General features: G+C 43.9%; 2 protein-coding genes across 2 annotated transcripts in view; both read left to right on the top strand.

Annotated features, from left to right (window-relative positions):
- Positions 1-21,369, top strand: part of myoz2a (myozenin 2a) — a 189,265-nt gene that overhangs the window by 76,852 nt on the left and 91,044 nt on the right. The gene's annotated exons all lie outside the window — the stretch shown is intronic.
- usp53a (ubiquitin specific peptidase 53a) overlaps positions 1-21,369 on the top strand; it is a 58,269-nt gene that overhangs the window by 20,666 nt on the left and 16,234 nt on the right. Inside the window, exons 8-11 of the mRNA XM_080792462.1 lie at positions 458-607; positions 8,959-9,133; positions 12,397-12,627; positions 15,514-15,663. Coding sequence (XP_080648588.1) covers positions 458-607; positions 8,959-9,133; positions 12,397-12,627; positions 15,514-15,663 — 706 coding nt within the window. The remainder of the gene's footprint in view (positions 1-457; positions 608-8,958; positions 9,134-12,396; positions 12,628-15,513; positions 15,664-21,369) is intronic.

Genomic DNA, 21,369 nt, shown 5'->3' with positions numbered 1-21,369 from the left:
AAGCCGGCCCTTATCTGTGTTGATTGTGTCAGATCAATTGGCAGTTCGTTCCGCTCGGAGCTTAACCCATTCTGACCTGAGATCAGATTCTAATAAAAATGTTCTTCTATACATCCTGACAGTTTTCTGAAAAAGCTATGTTTCTATAATGTCAGTCGTTCTTTGATTTTTCAAAGATAGCAGACCTAAGTGGCGCGCTATGAGCTTGTAGATCTGCTATTTTTCAATAGCTAAAGCATGACATGATGCTTAAAACACCAAAAGGGGTTCCGTTCAGAATGGGTTAATCCATAAACAGATGGGGTAGGGGGGGGGGTGGGGGGGTAACTGATCCCGCTAGCTATCATCGGCATCACTCACCGAGTCACTGCCCCCCCGCCCACTCGCTGGTGCAGCATTGAATTGATGCAGCTGAGTAATTGATCAATTTGTGCTCTCTGTGTGTGTGTGCGTGCAGCTCTTCTACAGGGTGACGGATGAACACGCCAAAAAGGGCGAGCTCCTATTGGTGGGAATGATCTGCTACTCCAGCCGTCACTACTGTGCCTTCGCCTTCCACACCAAGACCTCCAAGTGGGTGTTCTTTGACGACGCCACCGTGAAGGAGGTGAGAGACGGTAACACTACTGTAACACTACTGTAACACTACTGTAACATTAGCCTTCCACACCAAGACCTCCAAGTGGGTGTTCTTTGACGACGCCACCGTGAAGGAGGTGAGAGACGGTAACACTACTGTAACACTACTGTAACACTACTGTAACATTAGCCTTCCACACCAAGACCTCCAAGTGGGTGTTCTTTGACGACGCCACCGTGAAGGAGGTGAGAGACGGTAACACTACTGTAACACTACTGTAACACATCTGTGCCTTCGCCTTCCACACCAAGACCTCCAAGTGGGTGTTCTTTGACGACGCCACCGTCAAGGAGGTGAGAGACGGTAACACTACTGTAACACTACTGTAACACTACTGTAACATTAGCCTTCCACACCAAGACCTCCAAGTGGGTGTTCTTTGACGACGCCACCGTGAAGGAGGTGAGAGACGGTAACACTACTGTAACACTACTGTAACACTACTTTGCCTTCGCCTTCCACACCAAGACCTCCAAGTGGGTGTTCTTTGACGACGCCACCGTCAAGGAGGTGAGAGACGGTAACACTACTGTAACACTACTGTAACACTACTGTAACACTACTGTAACATTAGCCTTCCACACCAAGACCTCCAAGTGGGTGTTCTTTGACGACGCCACCGTGAAGGAGGTGAGAGACGGTAACACTACTGTAACACTACTGTAACACTACTGTGCCTTCGCCTTCCACACCAAGACCTCCAAGTGGGTGTTCTTTGACGACGCCACCGTCAAGGAGGTGAGAGACGGTAACACTACTGTAACACTACTGTAACATTAGCCTTCCACACCAAGACCTCCAAGTGGGTGTTCTTTGACGACGCCACCGTGAAGGAGGTGAGAGACGGTAACACTACTGTAACACTACTGTAACACTACTGTAACACTACTGTGCCTTCGCCTTCCACACCAAGACCTCCAAGTGGGTGTTCTTTGACGACGCCACCGTCAAGGAGGTGAGAGACGGTAACACTACTGTAACATTAGCCTTCCACACCAAGACCTCCAAGTGGGTGTTCTTTGACGACGCCACCGTGAAGGAGGTGAGAGACGGTAACACTACTGTAACACTACTGTAACACTACTGTAACATTAGCCTTCCACACCAAGACCTCCAAGTGGGTGTTCTTTGACGACGCCACCGTGAAGGAGGTGAGAGACGGTAACACTACTGTAACACTACTGTAACACTACTGTAACATTAGCCTTCCACACCAAGACCTCCAAGTGGGTGTTCTTTGACGACGCCACCGTCAAGGAGGTGAGAGACGGTAACACTACTGTAACACTACTGTAACACTACTGTAACATTAGCCTTCCACACCAAGACCTCCAAGTGGGTGTTCTTTGACGACGCCACCGTCAAGGAGGTGAGAGACAGTACATTTTACCACAGGTCGTTTCGAGGAAGCAATCTGATTGGTTGAAACGGCTCCTAGCCTCCGCGTCATCAGTGCCCATACCCGAAGGCGGGGTTGGCGAAAGGGCCTTTCTGTGTGGAGTTTGCATGTTCTCCCCTTGTCCCCTAGGGTAGGTACCCTCACAAAAAACATGCAGTAATCCTGGTCTCTAAACTGCCTCCCCCTGGCCAGCCGGGGCGCCTGATGGAGGGGAAAGGAACTGGTTGGAATAACGTGTTCCTTCCACGCGCTACGTCCAACCAGGGAAACTCCCCCCTGTCAGGTGGAAAGGAGCAACTTGGACACTCAGGCATGAAGGAAGCATGAGTTCAAGTCCGTTGCTCTCCCCAGGTTGGTGGAGGGTGTGTAGAGCCCAGGATCACAGTAGATGATTGGCACAGGGGTGAAAAATGGGTTACAAAATCGTGGGATAAAAAATATAAAAAAGATAAATAAATAAAAACGGCTCCTAGCCGTGGGTCAAACCAGCACCGTTCACCACCTAATCAAAACAAAGAATTCAGCTGCTCTGTTCTCCCAGAGCCATAGCAAACTGGGTGGCTATAGGCTAGCTATAGTTTCTTGGGACATTTATGGTCGTAGTGACTACATCTGTCATTAAAGTAATATTTTCTTTCAGAGATTTTCTTAGTTTTAAGGGTAAAGGTCATTACACACTGGCGAATTGGCGACACGATATATTCGTACGAATAATTCGCATTTTAAAAAAAACAATTGAAGTCCATGCAAGCTTCCACATCAGTGGCGAATGTGCGAAAATGCGACCGTTTTCGCTCTTTATTTGTTCGCTCTGGTGTCGTATTTTGCAGAGATTCGCAGGCGAACTGCAACATGCAATATTTCGCATTTTCAGATCGCTTATTCGCTTCGCGTCGCTAATTCGCCAGTGTGTAATGACCTTAACTGTAACTGTATAATTGCAATATTACACTCGATATTACACTTCAGTGATGCATGCGGAACTCGACCTCGTCTCGTTCCTGACCGCATCACTGCCATGGCAATAATCACGCTAAATCACACCCTCTCGTGTAATGTTGCTTAAGTACACAATGGTAAAGATTAGGGCATGAAGCGACTAGTTCGACTAGTACATCCACTAGTCGACCTTGTTGGTACTAGTTAACTAGTTGATAAGAAAAAATAAATAAATAAACTAAATAGATGAAATAGTTTAGGTTGTTAGGTAGTTAAACAACTAGTAAACTATAGGCAACTAGTCAACTAGTAAAAATGACTAGAGCTGAATGCCCTAGTAAAGATACATAAGATGCACCTTGTACTTTATCTTTTTTTTCGTTATTACAAAAGTGAGGTTATTAAACGATGTATTACAATATTTTACCACTTAAATCCTATATTCTTCATTGACCGGGGGTCCCCCAGGGGTCTATCCAGGGCCCCCTCCTTATTCTTTCTTTTCTTTTATTTTGTTTCTCCCCCCCCTACACCAAATCCTGTTGGTTTGGGTACAAGCTCCCACTGTAACGTGTTGTCAGTTTGTAAATGTCCTATTTTCACCAAATGTTTGTTTATTATGCTAACGCCCAGAATAGGGACGCTAGGGTTGAAGTGGTTGACACTGGATTTAACCGAAACAACAGCTTCAGAGTTGAATTGACAGACTTAACTTTGCTGTGTGTGCAGAATGCTGGCCTGCTGAAACTCACACCCATCAGATATTAAGAAAACACCCCGTGCCAGCTCATTGAAATGCACAGTGTTTATATATATATATATATACGGCATGCGCACATAATTAATTTAGCAACCACCCACATTTTTAGTCGCCCAACTGCATATACTGTTGTTGTTGTTATTGTTGGTGAGGCATTCCTCCTGCAGAAAGTGTACACAATGTGCTGATGGAAGAGAGAGAGAGAGAGAGACGAGAGAGTAGCGTCTCCTCTGTCTCTTTATCAACATCAGCGCTCTCTGAAGAGAGAGAGAGAGTAGCGTCTCCTCTGTCTCTTTATCAACATCAGCGCTCTCTGAAGAGAGAGAGAGAGTAGCGTCTCCTCTGTCTCTTTATCAACATCATCGCTCTCTGAAGAGAGAGAGAGAGAGAGAGAAGCGTCTCCTCTGTCTCTTTATCAACATCAGCGCTCTCCGTATCGCCCGATAAGGGCTCCATCGATCGCCCCGTAAGGAAGCCCAGGTTGATGATCCTTAATCCATTCTGTACGGGAACCCCTTTTGGTGTTTTAAACATTATGTTATGCTTTAGCTATTGAATTTGAAAAATCGTGAAAATGTGCGTGCAAATCTTTGAATATATATATATTCTTTCACGTTTTTTTAACTCAAATCTTTGCTTCTGGGGGGGGTTCCTGGAATAACATAATTTCAGATATGTTTTTGGGGTTCTTGACATGAAATATTGAGCACCACTGCACTGATATAGAAACATACAGTAGGTATTTCAGAAAACTGTCAGGAATTAGAAGACATTTTTTACATTTCGACGTTAGTCCTAAATGGGTTAATAGACGGCTCCCCTCCCTCTCTCTCTTCCTCCCTCACCACAGAACACTGCAGTACTGTCTGTGTCTGTGGAAGCAACGCCCCTCATTGTGCCACTATAGGGTTGTGTGTTATTCTTCTTCAAATAAGTTGCTGGTTTTGAGTCTTCACTGATTGTTAGAGTTTTGCAGGTCAGAGGATGCATACAGAGTAATGTGCTGCCTAGCTGGACATCCTGACGTCTTTGTGTTGTGTTTTTAATGACGAGCATTGTGTGTGTGTGTGTGTGTGTGTGTGTGTGTGTGTGTGTGTGTGTGTGTTCCCTTTTCTCTACCTCAAAGTGGGGTCTAGCAAAATGAGGAATACTTTAACCCATTTTGACCTGAGAACGATTCTACAAATGTCTTCTCTAAATCCTGACAGTTTTCAGAAAACCCCATGTTTCTATGTCAGTGGTTCTCAAACATTTTCATGTCAAGGACCCACAGAATTATATATATGTGTAGGGCGACCCCCCATCTGAAAATATGTAGTTCCAGGGACCCCCCCCAGAAGCAAACATATGAGTTAAAACGTTCGCTCTGAAAGAATATATACAGTATTCAAAGATTTGCACCACATTTTCACGGTTTTTCAAAAAATAGCAGACCTACAAGCACTCGGTGCCGCGCTATGAGCTTGTAGGTCTTGTAGATATGCTATTTTTCAATAGCTAAAGTTTATAATAAATAAGCACATTTTGGGGTCCTTCACATGAACATCTTTTGAGAACCACCACCGCTCTCCGTGTGCTCACATGTGAGACGAGCGTGCTTTTCTCCAGCCCCCCGTCCCCATAACCCCCTCCCTCCCTCCCGCCACGTCCCGTCCCAGACTGTTCTATCTCTCTTTATGTGGGCAGCGGTGGCCGAACGGTTTGCGGAGCGGTCTTGATACCGGAAGGTCGCTATAGTTCGTATCCCCGGACCGGCACGTTAAAATGACCACCGCTAAAGTGCCCTTATGGACAAGGCATTGAACCCTATACCATGAAATGTTCTATGAGCAGGTCCTGGCTGTAAACAAGTTCTTGAGCTTAGTCCAGTTACCCTGGGTAAACATACCTTTCCTTAGTCCAGTTACCCTGGGTAAACCTTTCCTTTCTTTCTTTCTCTCCCAGACCGTGGTGAGATAGGCAGCCTGCTGGCTCTCTGTCCATCCATCAGTAGCTCTAGTGCTGTGTGTGTGTGTGTGTGTGTGTGTGTGTGTGTGTGTGTGTGTGTGTGTGTGTGTGTGTGTGTGTGTGTGTGTGCTTCCTTCCTTCCCTCCCTGGGTGGAATGTGTACGAGCTGCAGTGACTAAAGTGCCAGCACAGAAATGTTGTTGTTTGTTCCAGAATATGATTACAAAACATTGATTCATGAAAAGGATTCCACATTCCAAATTATATATATTCTTGTGTGTGTGTTGGGGCGGCGGGGGGGGGGGGGGACGACGACGACGACACACACACATTTCCAGCATTTCCAGCATTTCTAGCATTGCTGGAGTAAAAGTTCTCCATTCATTTAACTCTTTGAGTGTAAAAAATGACACTCTCGGTGTTAAACTCAATACAATGGGGTACTAGAAATGGTGCTCCTTAGGGCACCATTTTTACTAGTCGACTAGTTGTTTAACTATACCTATTATGTAAATAGGTATACTGTATATATATTTTTTTTTAAATAAATATTTGTACATTTAGAAACAGTGTACATTGGTGACTATAACTATAATCTACCTGATCTTATTACAAATTATGAGGGAACAAAATAAAATAAATACTTTTTTCTTATCAACTAGTCAACTCGTACCAACAAGGTCGACTAGTGAATCCACTAGTCTAGTGGACTAGTGGATCCACTAGTCTAGTGGACTAGTGGATTCACTAGTCCACTAGACTAGTGGATTCACTAGTCTAGTGGACTAGTGGATTCACTAGTCTAGTGGACTAGTGGATTCACTAGTCTAGTGGACTAGTGGATTCACTAGTCTAGTGGACTAGTGGATTCACTAGTCTAGTGGATTCACTAGTCTAGTGGACTAGTGGATTCACTAGTAGTGGACTAGTGGATTCACTAGTCTAGTGGACTAGTGGATTCACTAGTAGTGGACTAGTGGATTCACTAGTCTAGTGGACTAGTGGATTCACTAGTCTAGTGGACGTGGATTCGCTAGTCTAGTGGACTAGTGGATTCACTACTCTAGTGGACTAGTGGATTCGCTAGTCTAGTGGACTAGTGGATTCACTACTCTAGTGGACTAGTGGATTCGCTACTCTAGTGGACTAGTGGATTCACTAGTCTAGTGGACTAGTGGATTCGCTAGTCTAGTGGACTAGTGGATTCGCTACTCTAGTGGACTAGTGGATTCACTAGTCTAGTGGACTAGTGGATTCGCTAGTCTAGTGGACTAGTGGATTCGCTAGTCTAGTGGACTAGTGGATTCACTACTCTAGTGGACTAGTGGATTCACTAGTCTAGTGGACTAGTGGATTCACTAGTCTAGTGGACTAGTGGATTCACTAGTCTAGTGGACTAGTGGATTCACTACTCTAGTGGACTAGTGGATTCACTAGTCTAGTGGACTAGTGGATTCACTAGTCTAGTGGACTAGTGGATTCACTAGTCTAGTGGACTAGTGGATTCACTAGTCTAGTGGACTAGTGGATTCACTAGTCTAGTGGACTAGTGGATTCACTAGTCTAGTGGACTAGTCGCTTAATGCCCTTTCTCCTACGGGAGAACAGGTCTCTGCCAGGTCGGGTTAGGTTACTGTGGGCCAGCGGTGTTCGGAATCCAGTCGTGACTAGTGTGGGCGCTAGTCTGGCATTTAGGGAGTTGGTGTGCAGCACATTTTCACTCCGATCCGTCCAAAGAACGGTGCTGGGCAGAGACAATAAGAAGTCCAGCCTGGAGCCCCTCCAGGCGTACTTTGAAGTCTGTGTTGTTTTTGGCAGGAAATTTAGATTAGTATTCTGATATAAATTGAGGGCTGCATTAGGTGAAGGTGGGGCCGCATGTGGCCCCCGGGCCGCTAGTTGCCCATGTATGATCTACAAGCTCACAACGCGTCGCAGATCGACTATTTTCAGCATGCAACCAGGTGTAAAACGACTTATACTGGATCTCTTGTCCACTATAGTCCCTTCCTAACATTTTAGTCTAGTTTTAATTTGTTGACGAAATTGTCAGTATATTTTAGTCATCATAGCTTAGTTTTTAGTCAGTGAAAATAAAGGGAGTCAACGAACATTTTTCGTCTTGGTTTTAGTCGAGGAAAACAACACTGCTTGAAGTGCACATTGCTCTCAGAGTCTGCTGTGTTAATATTGGCTCACTCTTAAAACCAGAGTTCAAGATTCAAGATTGCTTTATTTTGTCATTATATCCAACGGTAGCAGCAGAAAAAAAAACGAAATTACGTTTCTCTCCGAGTTAAAAAGACAACACAGGCTCATACAATAATAAATATATATCAGTGCAAGACAATACTCTGAGTATAAATATAAGTCCTATAAACTACAGGAATCCATAAAAAAGATAAATAGAATAAAACCAGTACAAGCTAAGGTGCATTGTTGGTCTTTGTGCTGCATCTCGTGTTTCCCCTTTTTTCCCCTTTCCTCTCGTCTCTCCTTTCACCGCCATCATCCATTCCCTTCACTAACGCCACTCCCCTTCGCTCCGTGTTATCCCCCCTCCCACCTTCTGCTTTCCTCGTCTAAACCTCATTTGCTTAATTAATTAAGGAACATAACGTACTATAGCATCTGTTAGCTCGCCCTTATAGCCTGCCTTTGTGGTGTTTCTCGCAGCGAGGCACACGTACCGTACCGCGCCTCCTAACCCAGCTTAGCTAATGTGATTGTGAGATTCTGCCTCGTGGTGAGTAGTATTTACACACAAGACCTCCAATACAACATATGCTCTACCTGAAATGTACCACGTTGTCGTAAAAAAACGAAAACGTCTTTCTCTCTCTGTGTGTAAATGGGATATGTGAATGTCCGTTTGTGCTGGGCTCAGGAGGTATAGTAGAACCGGTCGTCCAATGATCCCTGGGGTCGGTGGTTCGAATCCTGGGCTGGCTCCTCCTGTCCTACATGTGGAAGTGTCCTTGGGCAAGACACTGAACCCTATACGTTGCCTCCAATGAGTGGGTCGGTGTGAGCTCAGCTCGCCACCGTCGGTGTGTGAATGTGGGAAGTGAGGACGCTGGCGTCGACTGTTCGCCGCTTCACCTCCCAATGTATGAATGAATGAACCGTTGTGAAGATTCACCTCCCAATGTATGAATGAATGTATGAATGAACCATTGTGAAGCGCTTTGAGCACTTGGAAAAGCGCTATAAAAATCCCATTAATTATTTTGTATATAACTTCATATTCTTTTGCCTTTCTTCTGCCTTCAGATTGGAACCAGGTGGAAAGACGTGGTCACCAAATGCATAAAGGGTCACTTCCAGCCCCTGCTGCTGTTCTACTCCAACCCAGACGGGAGCGCTGTGGAGGCAGACGACGCGTCGCGAGGCCACAACAACAACAACCAGTCCCACTACAAGACTCCTGTTAACGGAGACGATCACGGTGAGCTCAGTCCCTCCAGTACTAGCACTGTTATCCCATTCTGACCTGAGATCAGGAGATCACGGTGAGCTCAGCCCCTCCAGTACTAGCACTGTTATCCCATTCTGACCTGAGATCAGGAGATCACGGTGAGCTCAGTCCCTCCAGTACTAGCACTGTTATCCCATTCTGACCTGAGATCAGGAGATCACGGTGAGCTCAGCCCCTCCAGTACTAGCACTGTTATCCCATTCTGACCTGAGATCAGGAGATCACGGTGAGCTCAGTCCCTCCAGTACTAGCACTGTTATCCCATTCTGACCTGAGATCAGGAGATCACGGTGAGCTCAGTCCCTCCAGTACTAGCACTGTTATCCCGTTCTGACCTGAGATCAGGAGATCACGGTGAGCTCAGCCCCTCCAGTACTAGCACTGTTATCCCATTCTGACCTGAGATCAGATTAAAAAAAATGTCTTCTATACATCCTGACAGTTTTCTGAAAAAGCTATGTTTCTATGTCAGTCGTTCTTCGATTTTTCTTCGAAATGATTCCCCGTTCATTTTCCTCATAGACATTTCATAAAGTATTTATTTAAAGACCTTTTAAGCCTCGTACAAAGCCAACTGGAGTTGTGACAAATCATGACAACAAACAAATTAGAAAGAAGAAAGAAAACGGCAGGTTGTTGTTTTTCTTCTTTGTAATTATTTGTTTGGTCCAAAATATTGTGCTTATTGTCATGATTTTGCTGATTCGAGTTGGCTTCGTACGACGCTTAAAAGGTCTTTTAAATAAATACTTTTTGAAATGTCTATGAGGAAAAATGCATTGGGAATTATTTCCTGGGCCTGGCGTTGTCATGAAAGGGGGCGGGACTGCGATGTTCTATTGCCAGAGGGGAAAAAACCCTCAATTCAGTCCCTTTTTTTTGTGCATTGTTGGCCAGGCTTTCATACGACACAATTTCTTTACATAAATGACACAAAGATCACAGTCCCTCGGCACCCTCACATGTACCAAGGTCATGGGAACCAGACCACACATCATCCATTATTCATCTGTTCTATTTCATACATAATAAGAATGGTGTTAGCATTATGTTATGCTTTAGCTATTGGAAAATAGCAGATCTACAAGCTCGTAGCACGCCACCGAGTGGCGCGCTACGAGCTTGTAGGTCTGATATTTTTTTTTTAATCGAAAAACGACTGACATAGAAACATAGCTTTTCTCAGAAAACTGTCAGGATGTAGAAGAACATTTTTAGAATCTGATCTCAGGTCAGAATGGGATAAAGTAAATTCAGAGGCAGAGCGTCGTAGACAATAAGGCCCAGTGAACACAGTGTTCTGTAACGGAGGTAAAGGAGCGTTGGTGGTTTTGTTCTGCTTTAACCCATTCTGACCTGGGATCAGATTCTATAAAAATGTCTTCTACATCCTGACAGTTTTCTGAAAAAAACCCTATGTTTCTGTCAGTGGTTCTGCGATTTTTTTCAAAAATAGCAGACCTACAAGCTCGTAGCGCGCCACTCGGTGGCGCGCTATGAGCTTGTAGATCTGCTATTTTTCAATAGCTAAAGCATGACATAAATAATGCACCAAAACACCAAAAGGGAATCCCGCCCAAAATGTGTTAAAGTGGCTTGTCCTGAACTTCACCCCAGACAGACAGGACTCTGAAAGGGGAGTCTTTAGTACAATGGTTTGAGGTCAGGTCTTGTTTTTTTTAATTATTTTTTCATGCTCTTATAACTCTTGCCAATTATATCCAGACCAGGCCAGCAGTGTAGACCAGGGACTTTCAACTGATTATGAACCAGGGACCACCACCACCACCCTGACTGAGAATCAACCTAGGGACCACTGTTGTGTTCCCCTTTAACAGCCATTATGTGTTATTATATTGGTTATATGAGCACATTTCCTAATAATGGTGACTCAACCAGTCAATCCCGTACAGTGTGTGTGGGGCGTACACTTTCCCGTAAAAGGCAACTGAGGAAGTTCTTGACATCCAACTTTCCAGTAAATGACAACATTGACGTATCAGTTACAGTCACCTATTTGTGCAAATAAAGGCACTTGTCACGCAGCATCGGAGCCCACCGTCTGCGAGCGTATACTAGGCCTACTCGCCGCTCGGCCCCTGCCCAAGTTTGTGTTGGATGAGAATGTTTTTTGTACTTTTTTCGTGTAACATTGACATTGTCATCATACGTCACCAGGTCATTTAGTGCACTCTGTTTCGCAACTTTTGCATGGTCAGGGACCACATATACAATACCGGCTTCACGGACCACCAGTGGTCCACGGACCACCTGTTGAAAACCTCTGGTGTAGACAATGTGTTGAGGGGCAACAAGCTGAACATCCCCACAGTGTACATTTATTAAAGGGACACTTCACCCTTTTTGCAAAAAAATATATATGTTAATGACGTTTAGAAGCTTTAGAACACTTTCCTGGGGGTCTTTATGTGTGTAATATGTGGTTTTAGATATTTTAGATTGTAGATTGTAGCAGTGAGCCTGGTGTCTCTGATGTCATGGACACTGGTCTCACTACCTTCCTGGACTACATGTTGTCTCAGTAAGACAGCTCTCTCCCCTATCCACAAGGAGGACCAGTGCACCAAAGAATTATGGGAGTTGTAGTCCAGGAAGGTAGTGAGACCAGTGTCAATGACATCAGAGACAACAGGCTCACTGCTACAAACCTCATATCTTTTTTTGCAAAAAGGGTGAAGTGTCCCTTTAACTCATCATTACTATACTGTACCTGCTGGTATTTTAACAACCTCATTCCATTGCTATTGTTTCTAGTTTTTGTTTAGTTTGTTGTTTAGGTGCTTGCATGCCGAGGCTGTGGCACGTATATATATATTTTTTTTACACTTCTCTTCATATCGACACATCTGACTTGTGTTCCTGTTTCTTTCTTTCTCTGTTTCTTTGTTAAAACCCATTTTGGGTGCGGGAACCCCTTTTGGTGTTATAGCATTATGTTATGCTTTAGCTATTGAAAAATAGCAGATCTACAAGCTCATAGCGCGCCACCGAGTGGCGCGCTATGAGCTTGTAGGTCTGCTATTTTTTGAAAAATCGAAGAACGACTGACACAGAAACATAGCTTTTTCAGAAAACTGTCAGGATGTAGAAGACATTTTATTAGAATCTGATCTCAGGTCAGAACGGGTTAAAATTGTTGAAAATGGAAAAAAGGTGGCAGCTTGTATGAGAAATAAATCAATTATCCGTCTTTTCCTGTATGTCTTCGTCAGACTCGGACTCTCCGCTGCCCCCTGCTGGCACCAGGAAACTGGACCTGACCAGAGAGAACCTCAACGCCCTGTTGGGCCCCCAGGGCTCCTTCAAACAGAAGGCCTCGTCCACGCTCAGCAGGGCCAGCGCTCACACCAACGGGGGGCCCCGGGGGGGCCCGGTGGGGGGCCCGCTGGGGGGCCCCGGTACGAGAGAGGAGCGCTGTAGGACCAGTGGACGGAATGGATACGGTGAGTGACTGTGTGTGTGCGCAACGGTGTTGTTTTCCTCGACTAAAACTATGACGAAAAATGTTCGTTGATATGCCTTTTTTTTCACTGACGAAAACTAAATGGAAACTGAATGAAAACTAACCTATGACGACTAAAACTATGAGACTAAATATACTGACAATTTCGTCAACAAATAGAAACTAGACTAAAATGTTAGGAAGGGACTAGTGGACAAGAGATCCAGTATAAGTTATTTGGTTGCATGCTGAAAATAGCAGATATACAAGCTGTTTGACAGTTTTTACACAGTAATCTACAAGCTCAGTAATCTAAAAGCTCTCCCTGTTACACACAGTGTTTGCATGTAACAGGGAGAGGGATTAGGGACTGTTATTATATATTAGATACATGATGACCAGTGTCTGCGTGTAACAGGGAGAGGGATTAGGGACTGTTATTATATATTAGATACATGATGACCAGTGTCTGCGTGTAACAGGGAGAGGGATTAGGGACTGTTATTATATATTAGATACATGATGACCAGTGTCTGCGTGTAACAGGGAGAGGGATTAGGGACTGTTATTATATATTAGATACATGATGACCAGTGTCTGCGTGTAACAGGGAGAGGGATTAGGGACTGTTATTATATATTAGATACATGATGACCAGTGTCTGCGTGTAACAGGGAGAGGGATTAGGGACTGTTATTATATATTAGATACATGATGACCAGTGTCTGCGTGTAACAGGGAGAGGGATTAGGGACTGTTATTATATATTAGATACATGATGACCAGTGTCTGCGTGTAACAGGGAGAGGGATTAGGGACTGTTATTATATATTAGATACATGATGACCAGTGTCTGCGTGTAACAGGGAGAGGGATTAGGGACTGTTATTATATATTAGATACATGATGACCAGTGTCTGCGTGTAACAGGGAGAGGGATTAGGGACTGTTATTATATATTAGATACATGATGACCAGTGTCTGCGTGTAACAGGGAGAGGGATTAGGGACTGTTATTATATATTAGATACATGATGACCAGTGTCTGCGTGTAACAGGGAGAGGGATTAGGGACTGTTAGATACATGCAGACCAGTGTCTGTGTGTAACAGGGAGAGGGATTAGGGACTGTTATTAACCCATGTAACAGGGAGAGGGATTAGGGACTGTTATTAACCCATGTAACAGGGAGAGGGATTAGGGACTGTTATTAACCCATGTAACAGGGAGAGGGATTAGGGACTGTTATTAACCCATGTAACAGGGAGAGGGATTAGGGACTGTTATTAACCCATGTAACAGGGAGAGGGATTAGGGACTGTTATTAACCCATGTAACAGGGAGAGGGATTAGGGACTGTTATTAACCCATGTAACAGGGAGAGGGATTAGGGACTGTTATTAACCCATGTAACAGGGAGAGGGATTAGGGACTGTTATTAACCCATGTAACAGGGAGAGGGATTAGGGACTGTTATTAACCCATGTAACAGGGAGAGGGATTAGGGACTGTTATTAACCCATGTAACAGGGAGAGGGATTAGGGACTGTTATTAACCCATGTAACAGGGAGAGGGATTAGGGACTGTTATTAACCCATGTAACAGGGAGAGGGATTAGGGACTGTTTTTAACGCATCCGGACAAACAGGGACAGGGAGGATATTAGTGACTTGAACAACAAACACTAAACTAGAGAGAAAGAGAGAGAACGGAAACATAGATTACAAGGAAACGTAGAAACGACAAACAAAAGATAATTGGAGAATGGAACATAACGGTACAATGCTCGGGGTCAAGGTCAAGGAAAGGTCCTTTGGGCAGACTTTAACCCATTTAGGCCTGACGTCGAAAGTTTAATAAAATTCCTTCTAAACCCTGACAGGTTTCTGAAAGAAAAAACATGTTTCTATGTCAGTGGTTCTCAAACATATTCATGTCAAGGACCCCCAAATATATATGACATTGGCCGCCCCCCCCATCTGAAAATATGTTGTAGCAAAGATTTGAGTTAAAAACTTGCTCTGTAACGATATATATATATTTTTTTTTTTTTTTTTTTTTATATTTCAAAAATAGCAGACCTACAAGCTCATAGCGCGCCACTCGGTGGCGCGCTATGAGCTTGTAGATCTGCTATTTTTCAACAGCTAAAGCATAACATAATGCTTAAAGCCCAGAATGGGTTAAATCCATGACTTGTTTAATGTTACGGCACATTCTTGTGTAATCATTAGCGCAGAGGCTGCTTATGTCCTTGTGGTCGCCCTCTCTCTCTCTGTTGTTGTTGTTGTTGTTGTTGCATATTTTCCGCTTTTCTGTTTTATTTTCTCGCCAGTGGCACAGATAAATGTCACCAGTTGCTCAGAGCTTTTATAGAAGTACCAATGCACTGCCTCCCCCTGGCCAGCCGGGGCGCCTGATGGAGGGGAAAGGAACTGGTTGGAATAACGTGTTCCTTCCAGGGAAACTCCCCCCCTGTCAGGTGTAAAGGAGCAACTTGGACACTCAGGCATGAAGGGAGCATGAGTTCAAGTCCGTTGCTCTCCACATTGCGTTATTAAAATGGCAGAAAGTGCATTTTAGAGAGAAGCTGGGGACCGTCCTGAGATGCTTCCCAGCTTCGAGAATAGACTTTTACCTTAAGGTCTAGCAGGCTTTGTATGTCGGTGAGTATAGTTACGTCGTTTTGTTTATTTGCTGGGAATTGTAAACACTCGCACGGGAGTGAGAAAATCACCAGAGGGCTGCGGAAGGGACTTCCACAGGGCGTCAGAGAGAGAGAGACTCGCTGTAAGCACTGGACCAGGGCTGGGGTTTTTCCAGAAAACTGGTCAGAAAACTGAGCGCCCACTAATAATATCTTGGCCCCTCTCTATTGTTTTGCAGCTAAGCTGGGCTCCAGTGATCCAGTGAAGAGCCACTTCAGGGACATCTCCAGAGGAGTTGCCCAGAGGGCAGGAGCCATCCGGGGGATGCATCCGACCAGAAGAGACCCCGAGAGGAACGGCCAGAAGAGAGCGGAGTCACACTACAGAGGTCTGTTTCCCCTGTTGTGATTTAACCCATTCTGATTTAAAAAAAAGGCTTCTAATTCCTGACATTTTTCTGAAAAACCCTATGTTTCTATGTCAGTGGTGCTCAACCCTTTTCATGTCAAGGACCCCCAGAATTATCTGTATTTGGCTGCCGACCCCCATCTGAAAATATGTTGTTCCAGAAGCCAATATTTTAGTTGTGTTCGCTCTGAAATATATATTCAAAGATTTGCGCCACATTTTCACGACTTTTCAAAAATGGCAGACCTACAAGCTCGTAGCGCGCCACTCGGTACCGCGCTACGAGCTTTTAGATCTGCTATTTTTAAACAGCTAAAGCATAACATAACGCTAACACCAAAAGGGTGATTCAAGCTTTAGTCACGCTAGGTGTCTGCGATGAGTTGTGAGTTTGTAAAAGAAGACATATTTGTAAAGCGACGAGGAAGTGTGTGTCTCTGCTTTTTAGGGCAAGATTTTACCACTGTATAGTACTGTACATAATATGGATCAATACAGGAACACACTATAGTACTGTACATACAGTAAAGGAAAGGAAAGGTACTATGTTTACCCAGGGTAACTGGACTAAAGCTCAAGAACTTGTTTACAGCCAGGCCCTGCTCATAGAACATTTCATGGTAGAGGTTCAATGCCTTGCTCAAGGGCACTTCAGCGGTGGTAATTTTTTTACGTGCCGGTCCGGGGATACGAACTATAGCGACCTTTCCGATATCAAGACCGCTCCGCAAACCGTTCGGCCACCGCTGCCCCCGTACAGTATGGATCAATACAGGGAGACACTATTATAGTACTGTACATACAGTATGGATCAATACAGGGAGACACATGGATAAAACATGCAGACAACAGTGACGGAGAAGACAATGTGATTTTGCTGAGTGCAGATAAACGCACGCACGCGCGCACGCACACACACACACACACACACACACACACACACACACACACACACACACACACACACACACACACACACACACACACACGCACACATGGCATCAGGTGACATGAACGCTTTTGACACTTAACCCGTTCTGACCTGAGATCAGATTCTAAAAATGTCTGTTTGAAAATGACAGTTGTCTGAAAAAAAGCTATGTTTCTATGTCAGTCGTTCTTCGATTTTTCAAAAAATAGCAGACCTATACAAGCTCGTAGCGCGCCACTCGGTGGCGCGCTACGAGCTTGTAGATCTGCTATTTTTAAATAGCTAAAGCATAACGTAATTCCATAACACCAAAAACGGGTTCCCGTAAAGAATGGGTTAATGCACACAATCTCACGCGTAAACATATAATCCATGCATTCTAAATAAATGCGCCATGGGGGCATTATGACGCAAAAAGGGCTAGCTATGGAAGACTAGACTTTATAGCCCTTGTTATGTAACCAGAGGTCTGGGAGCAAAGTGTCAGCCAGGGGATTAGATTACGTGCTGCTGACGTCTGTTCAGGCCCTGCCAGCCAGGCCTGTGTTGATGCTGTCGACTCAAACTCTCATGAATGATGTTGTAGTCTGCGACACTCAATAGAGCGTCGCAGTCCCTCCCCCTTTCAGAACGACGAGTGGCCCAGGAAATGAATCCCAATGCATTTTTCCCATATACTGTAGGCATTTCAGAAAGTATTTATTTAAAGACCTTTTTAAGCGTCGTACGAAGCCAACTCTTGTTGTGACAAATCATGACAACACACACAATATTTTGGACTGTGACGCTCTATTGAGGTTAGATTTTGCCCCATTTCGGACTATGGCAGATTCTAAAAAACTACTAAATCCCCGATCTAAGTTTTCTGAAAACCTTCCAAAATTATGTTTTATGTAAAAAAAAAAGAAATAAAAAAATATATATACATACATGCATACATACATACATACAGTATGCGGTCTAGCCTAACTTGGACTCAGGGGGCTGGACGCCTCTGCCTTGCATAGTCCCCAGTGAATAGGCAGGTTGCCCTTCACTGGTAACCCTATTTTGGTATTCTTTTAAATATATGAAGGTATTGTGGGCTGGGATTTTACCAAAAAGCCCCCCTTTTAAATACATACATACATACATACATACATACATCCCAGAAGTTGAAGCAGTTTTTAAGGACCCACTTTTAGGCCAGTGCAACAGAGCATGCTTTTGCCTTTTTTTTATACCCATTTTAACCAAATAAATACATACATACATATGTATCATGATGTTCTGTCCCAATTTCTGACTTCATATATATATATATATATATATATATATATATACACACAGTATATATACTTTGAACTGGTCCATGTGAATCCAATAGTCCCTGTTAGCACCGGCCCCTGTGCTCCCTTATGATTGAATACAGCGGACTAAAAGGAGGCTGTAGCATCTCTGCCGTTGATGGATGGCGCGGCTGGGGGCGACACTATGGTTAATGCAAGTCCTGGAGCATAAATCTAAGCGCTCGCGCCCATCATCACACTACAGCGTTCTGTTCTGCTGAAGAGCACACTTTCACAACTACTTGAGCCACTCCGAGAAGAAAGAAAGAAAGAAAGAAATGCCTTTTAGAAACACAATAAAAGTAGCAAAACTAGGCAGTCTAAAAAACATTTTTTTGTTGATTGATTGAAATATTTATTAACAGTTTGCAGAATTACAGTACATTTCAAGCACAAACTCAATACAAAGACTGTTAATAACTGTGAGTTGGACGACCCAATTAAGCATTGCACTTGTTTACAACAGGGTTCACCTTGTTCAATTCATCAAAACATTTAGAGACGTACAAATAGACACTTCTATAATAGTTAAAGAACAAAACAGGAATTCATCATAAAGGAAGCAAAAAGGGAAAAGAAACATATACAGTGAGGGGGGAAAAGGGGTGGGGGGGGGATTCATATTTTACGGGGGCCAGTTTCTAATTGCAGCCGTCCGTATAGGTGCCCTTTGAGAGCGGTTTTGAAGGAGTCAAGGGATTCACATATCTTAATGACTGTTGGTAGGGCGTTCCACATTTTTGTGGCATATAGGAGCGAAAATAATTTAGTCCCTTTTGTTTGTGCCGAATCTGGGTTCTACATGGTTTGTTGCACTCCCTCTGGTGTTGTGGGTGTTGTGGACTTCACAACGCGCTGCGATGCGTCGTGTGAGCTTTGCAGAATCTGCTGTTTTTTGTCTTTTTCATTGGAGCACAGCAGTTTTTGGACTTTTCTGCAGCCTGACAGCGACAATATCTCCTATCGTATCGATTTTTTTAGACCTGTTCCTAAAAAATGCACTGTGTACGACTTTGAGAAACTTCCACGTTGACACCAGGAAGTATTAACGTCACAGAACCTAAAGCGTCTTAACCCATTCTGACCTGAGATCAGATTCATACAAGGTTTCCACTGGACACACACTGGTCCGATTAACCCATTCTGACCCGAGATCAGTTCTTCGATTTTTTTCAAAAATAGCAGACCTACAAGCTCGTAGCGCGCCACTCGGTGGCGCGCTATGAGCTTGTAGATCTGCTATTTTTCAATAGCTAAAGCATAACATGATGCCAACACCAAAATGGTTTCCCATTCAGAATGGGTTAAATACTGGGCTTGAATTGATTTAGCCCATTCTGGACGGGAACCCCTTTTTGGTGTTTTAACTAATTAGCATTATATTATACTTTAGCTATTCTATTGAAAAATATCAGATCTACAAGCTCATAGCGCGCCACCGAGTGGCGCGCTACGAGCTTGTGTAGGTCTGCTATTTTTTGACTAAGTCGTGAAAATGTTGGTGCAAATCTTTGAATATATATATTCTTTCAGAGCGAACGTTTTTAACTCAAATCTTTGCTTCTGAGGGGGTTCCTGGAATAACATATTTTCAGATGGGGGGGGGGGTGGTCGGTGGCTCAATTACATATATATTTGGGTGGTCCTTGACATGAAATATTGTAGCACCACTGATATAGAAACGTGAGGTTTTTCAGAAAACTGTCAGGATTTAGAAGACATTTGTATAGAATCGAGCTCCAGTCTAATTGATTTAACCCATTTTGTGCGGGAACCCCTTTTGGTGTTAGCATCATGTTACGCTTTAGCTATTGAAAAATAGCAAGTCTGCTATTTTTTTTTAAATCGAAGAGCGACTGACATAGAAGACATTTTTATTTAATCTGATCTCGGGTCAGAATGGAAAACTGTCAGGATGTAGAAGACATTTTTTTTAATCTGATCTCAGGTCCGAATGGAAAACTGTCGGGATGTAGAAGACATTTTTTAGAATCTGATCTCGGGTCAGAATGGGTTAAAGTCCCATGCTGCTGTCAGCAGCAGAATCCTTCTCCGCGTGGCGGGCGCCACGCCCACTTCTCCAGAGGTTACTTCCTCGGGCTTTTAGCCCATAATTCACGTCGTTGTTGTACACCTGAGAGCATTACGCTGTAGATCACACACACACACACACACACACACACACACACACACACACACACACACACACACACACACGGCACCCCTACTCTGACTGTGGCGTCTTCTAATTCATGCACTTAACTTCCGTCCATGAATTATGCATGCCCTGTACTGTACTGTACTGTACTGTACTGTACTGTACTGTACTGTACTGTACTGTACTGTACTGTACTGTACTGTACTGTACTGTACTGTATGTCTGAGTTCTGTCAGACATACAGGGCGTCGTGGATAATGCCTGCTGTGGCAAGACACTTAAACCATAACCGCCCCCCCCCCCCCCCCCCCCTGAGCACTCCACACGACCACCTGAGCAGCCATCTGCTGGGTGAAGCTGAATTGCAGGATGAATAATGTCTACGCTAGGGCATTAAGCGACTAGTCGACTCGACTAGTAAATCCACTAGTCAACCTTGTTGGTACTAGTTGACTAGTTGATAAGAAAAATATAAAAGTTTATTTTTAAATTCTTTCCCCGATCTTGTAGGCCTCAAGATCAGGTAGATTATAGTTATAGTCACCAATGTACACAGTTTCAAAATGTACAAATATTTATTTCCAATAAATAAAATAAAAACATTTCTTTTTTTACATACTAGGTAGTTAAACAACTAGTAAATGGTAGTCGACTAGTAAACTAGGCAACTAGTCAACTAGTAAAAATGACGCTATTAACAGTAATAATACAAATGATGATTTCAGACGCTATATAAATGTAGTCGTTAAGGTTATGAATGTAGTGGTTAAGGTTATGTCAAGTCTTTTCAAATGTTTGTCCACGGCCTAAATACGGGTTAATTTAGGGGGTCCTTGTCCTAAATACGGGTTAATTTAGGGGGTCCTTGTCCTAAATACGGGTTAATTTAGGGGGTCCTTGTCCTAAATACGGGTTAATTTAGGCGGTCCTTGTCCTAAATACGGGTTAATTTAGGGGGTCCTTGTCCTAAATACGGGTTAATTTAGGCGGTCCTTTGACGTGTAAATGTTTGAATACCAACTGGCACACAGGACACACAGAAGACTCCTCTCTTCTGTGTGTCCTGTGTGCCAGTTGGTATTCAAACATTTACACGCAGCAGCCTCCCACCGGCCATTATTTACACCTTAAATGTCAAGAGACCCTGTTGTCGCCACCACCCCACCGCCGGCTGGCGTTCTGGAGCCAACTAAAGCTTTGTGTCTTTGGGTTGCTTTGAAAGTGCTTTTCTTACGCGATGCACAGCAGGAGAGTGATGCTGCCACAGCC

The sequence above is a fragment of the Protomyctophum bolini genome (assembly GCF_963924005.1).
Source record: "Protomyctophum bolini genome assembly, chromosome: 20".
Classification (NCBI taxonomy): Eukaryota; Metazoa; Chordata; class Actinopteri; order Myctophiformes; family Myctophidae; genus Protomyctophum; species Protomyctophum bolini.
The sequence above is the reverse complement of the archived record's forward strand: the minus strand, read 5'-3'. Positions and strand labels throughout refer to the sequence as shown.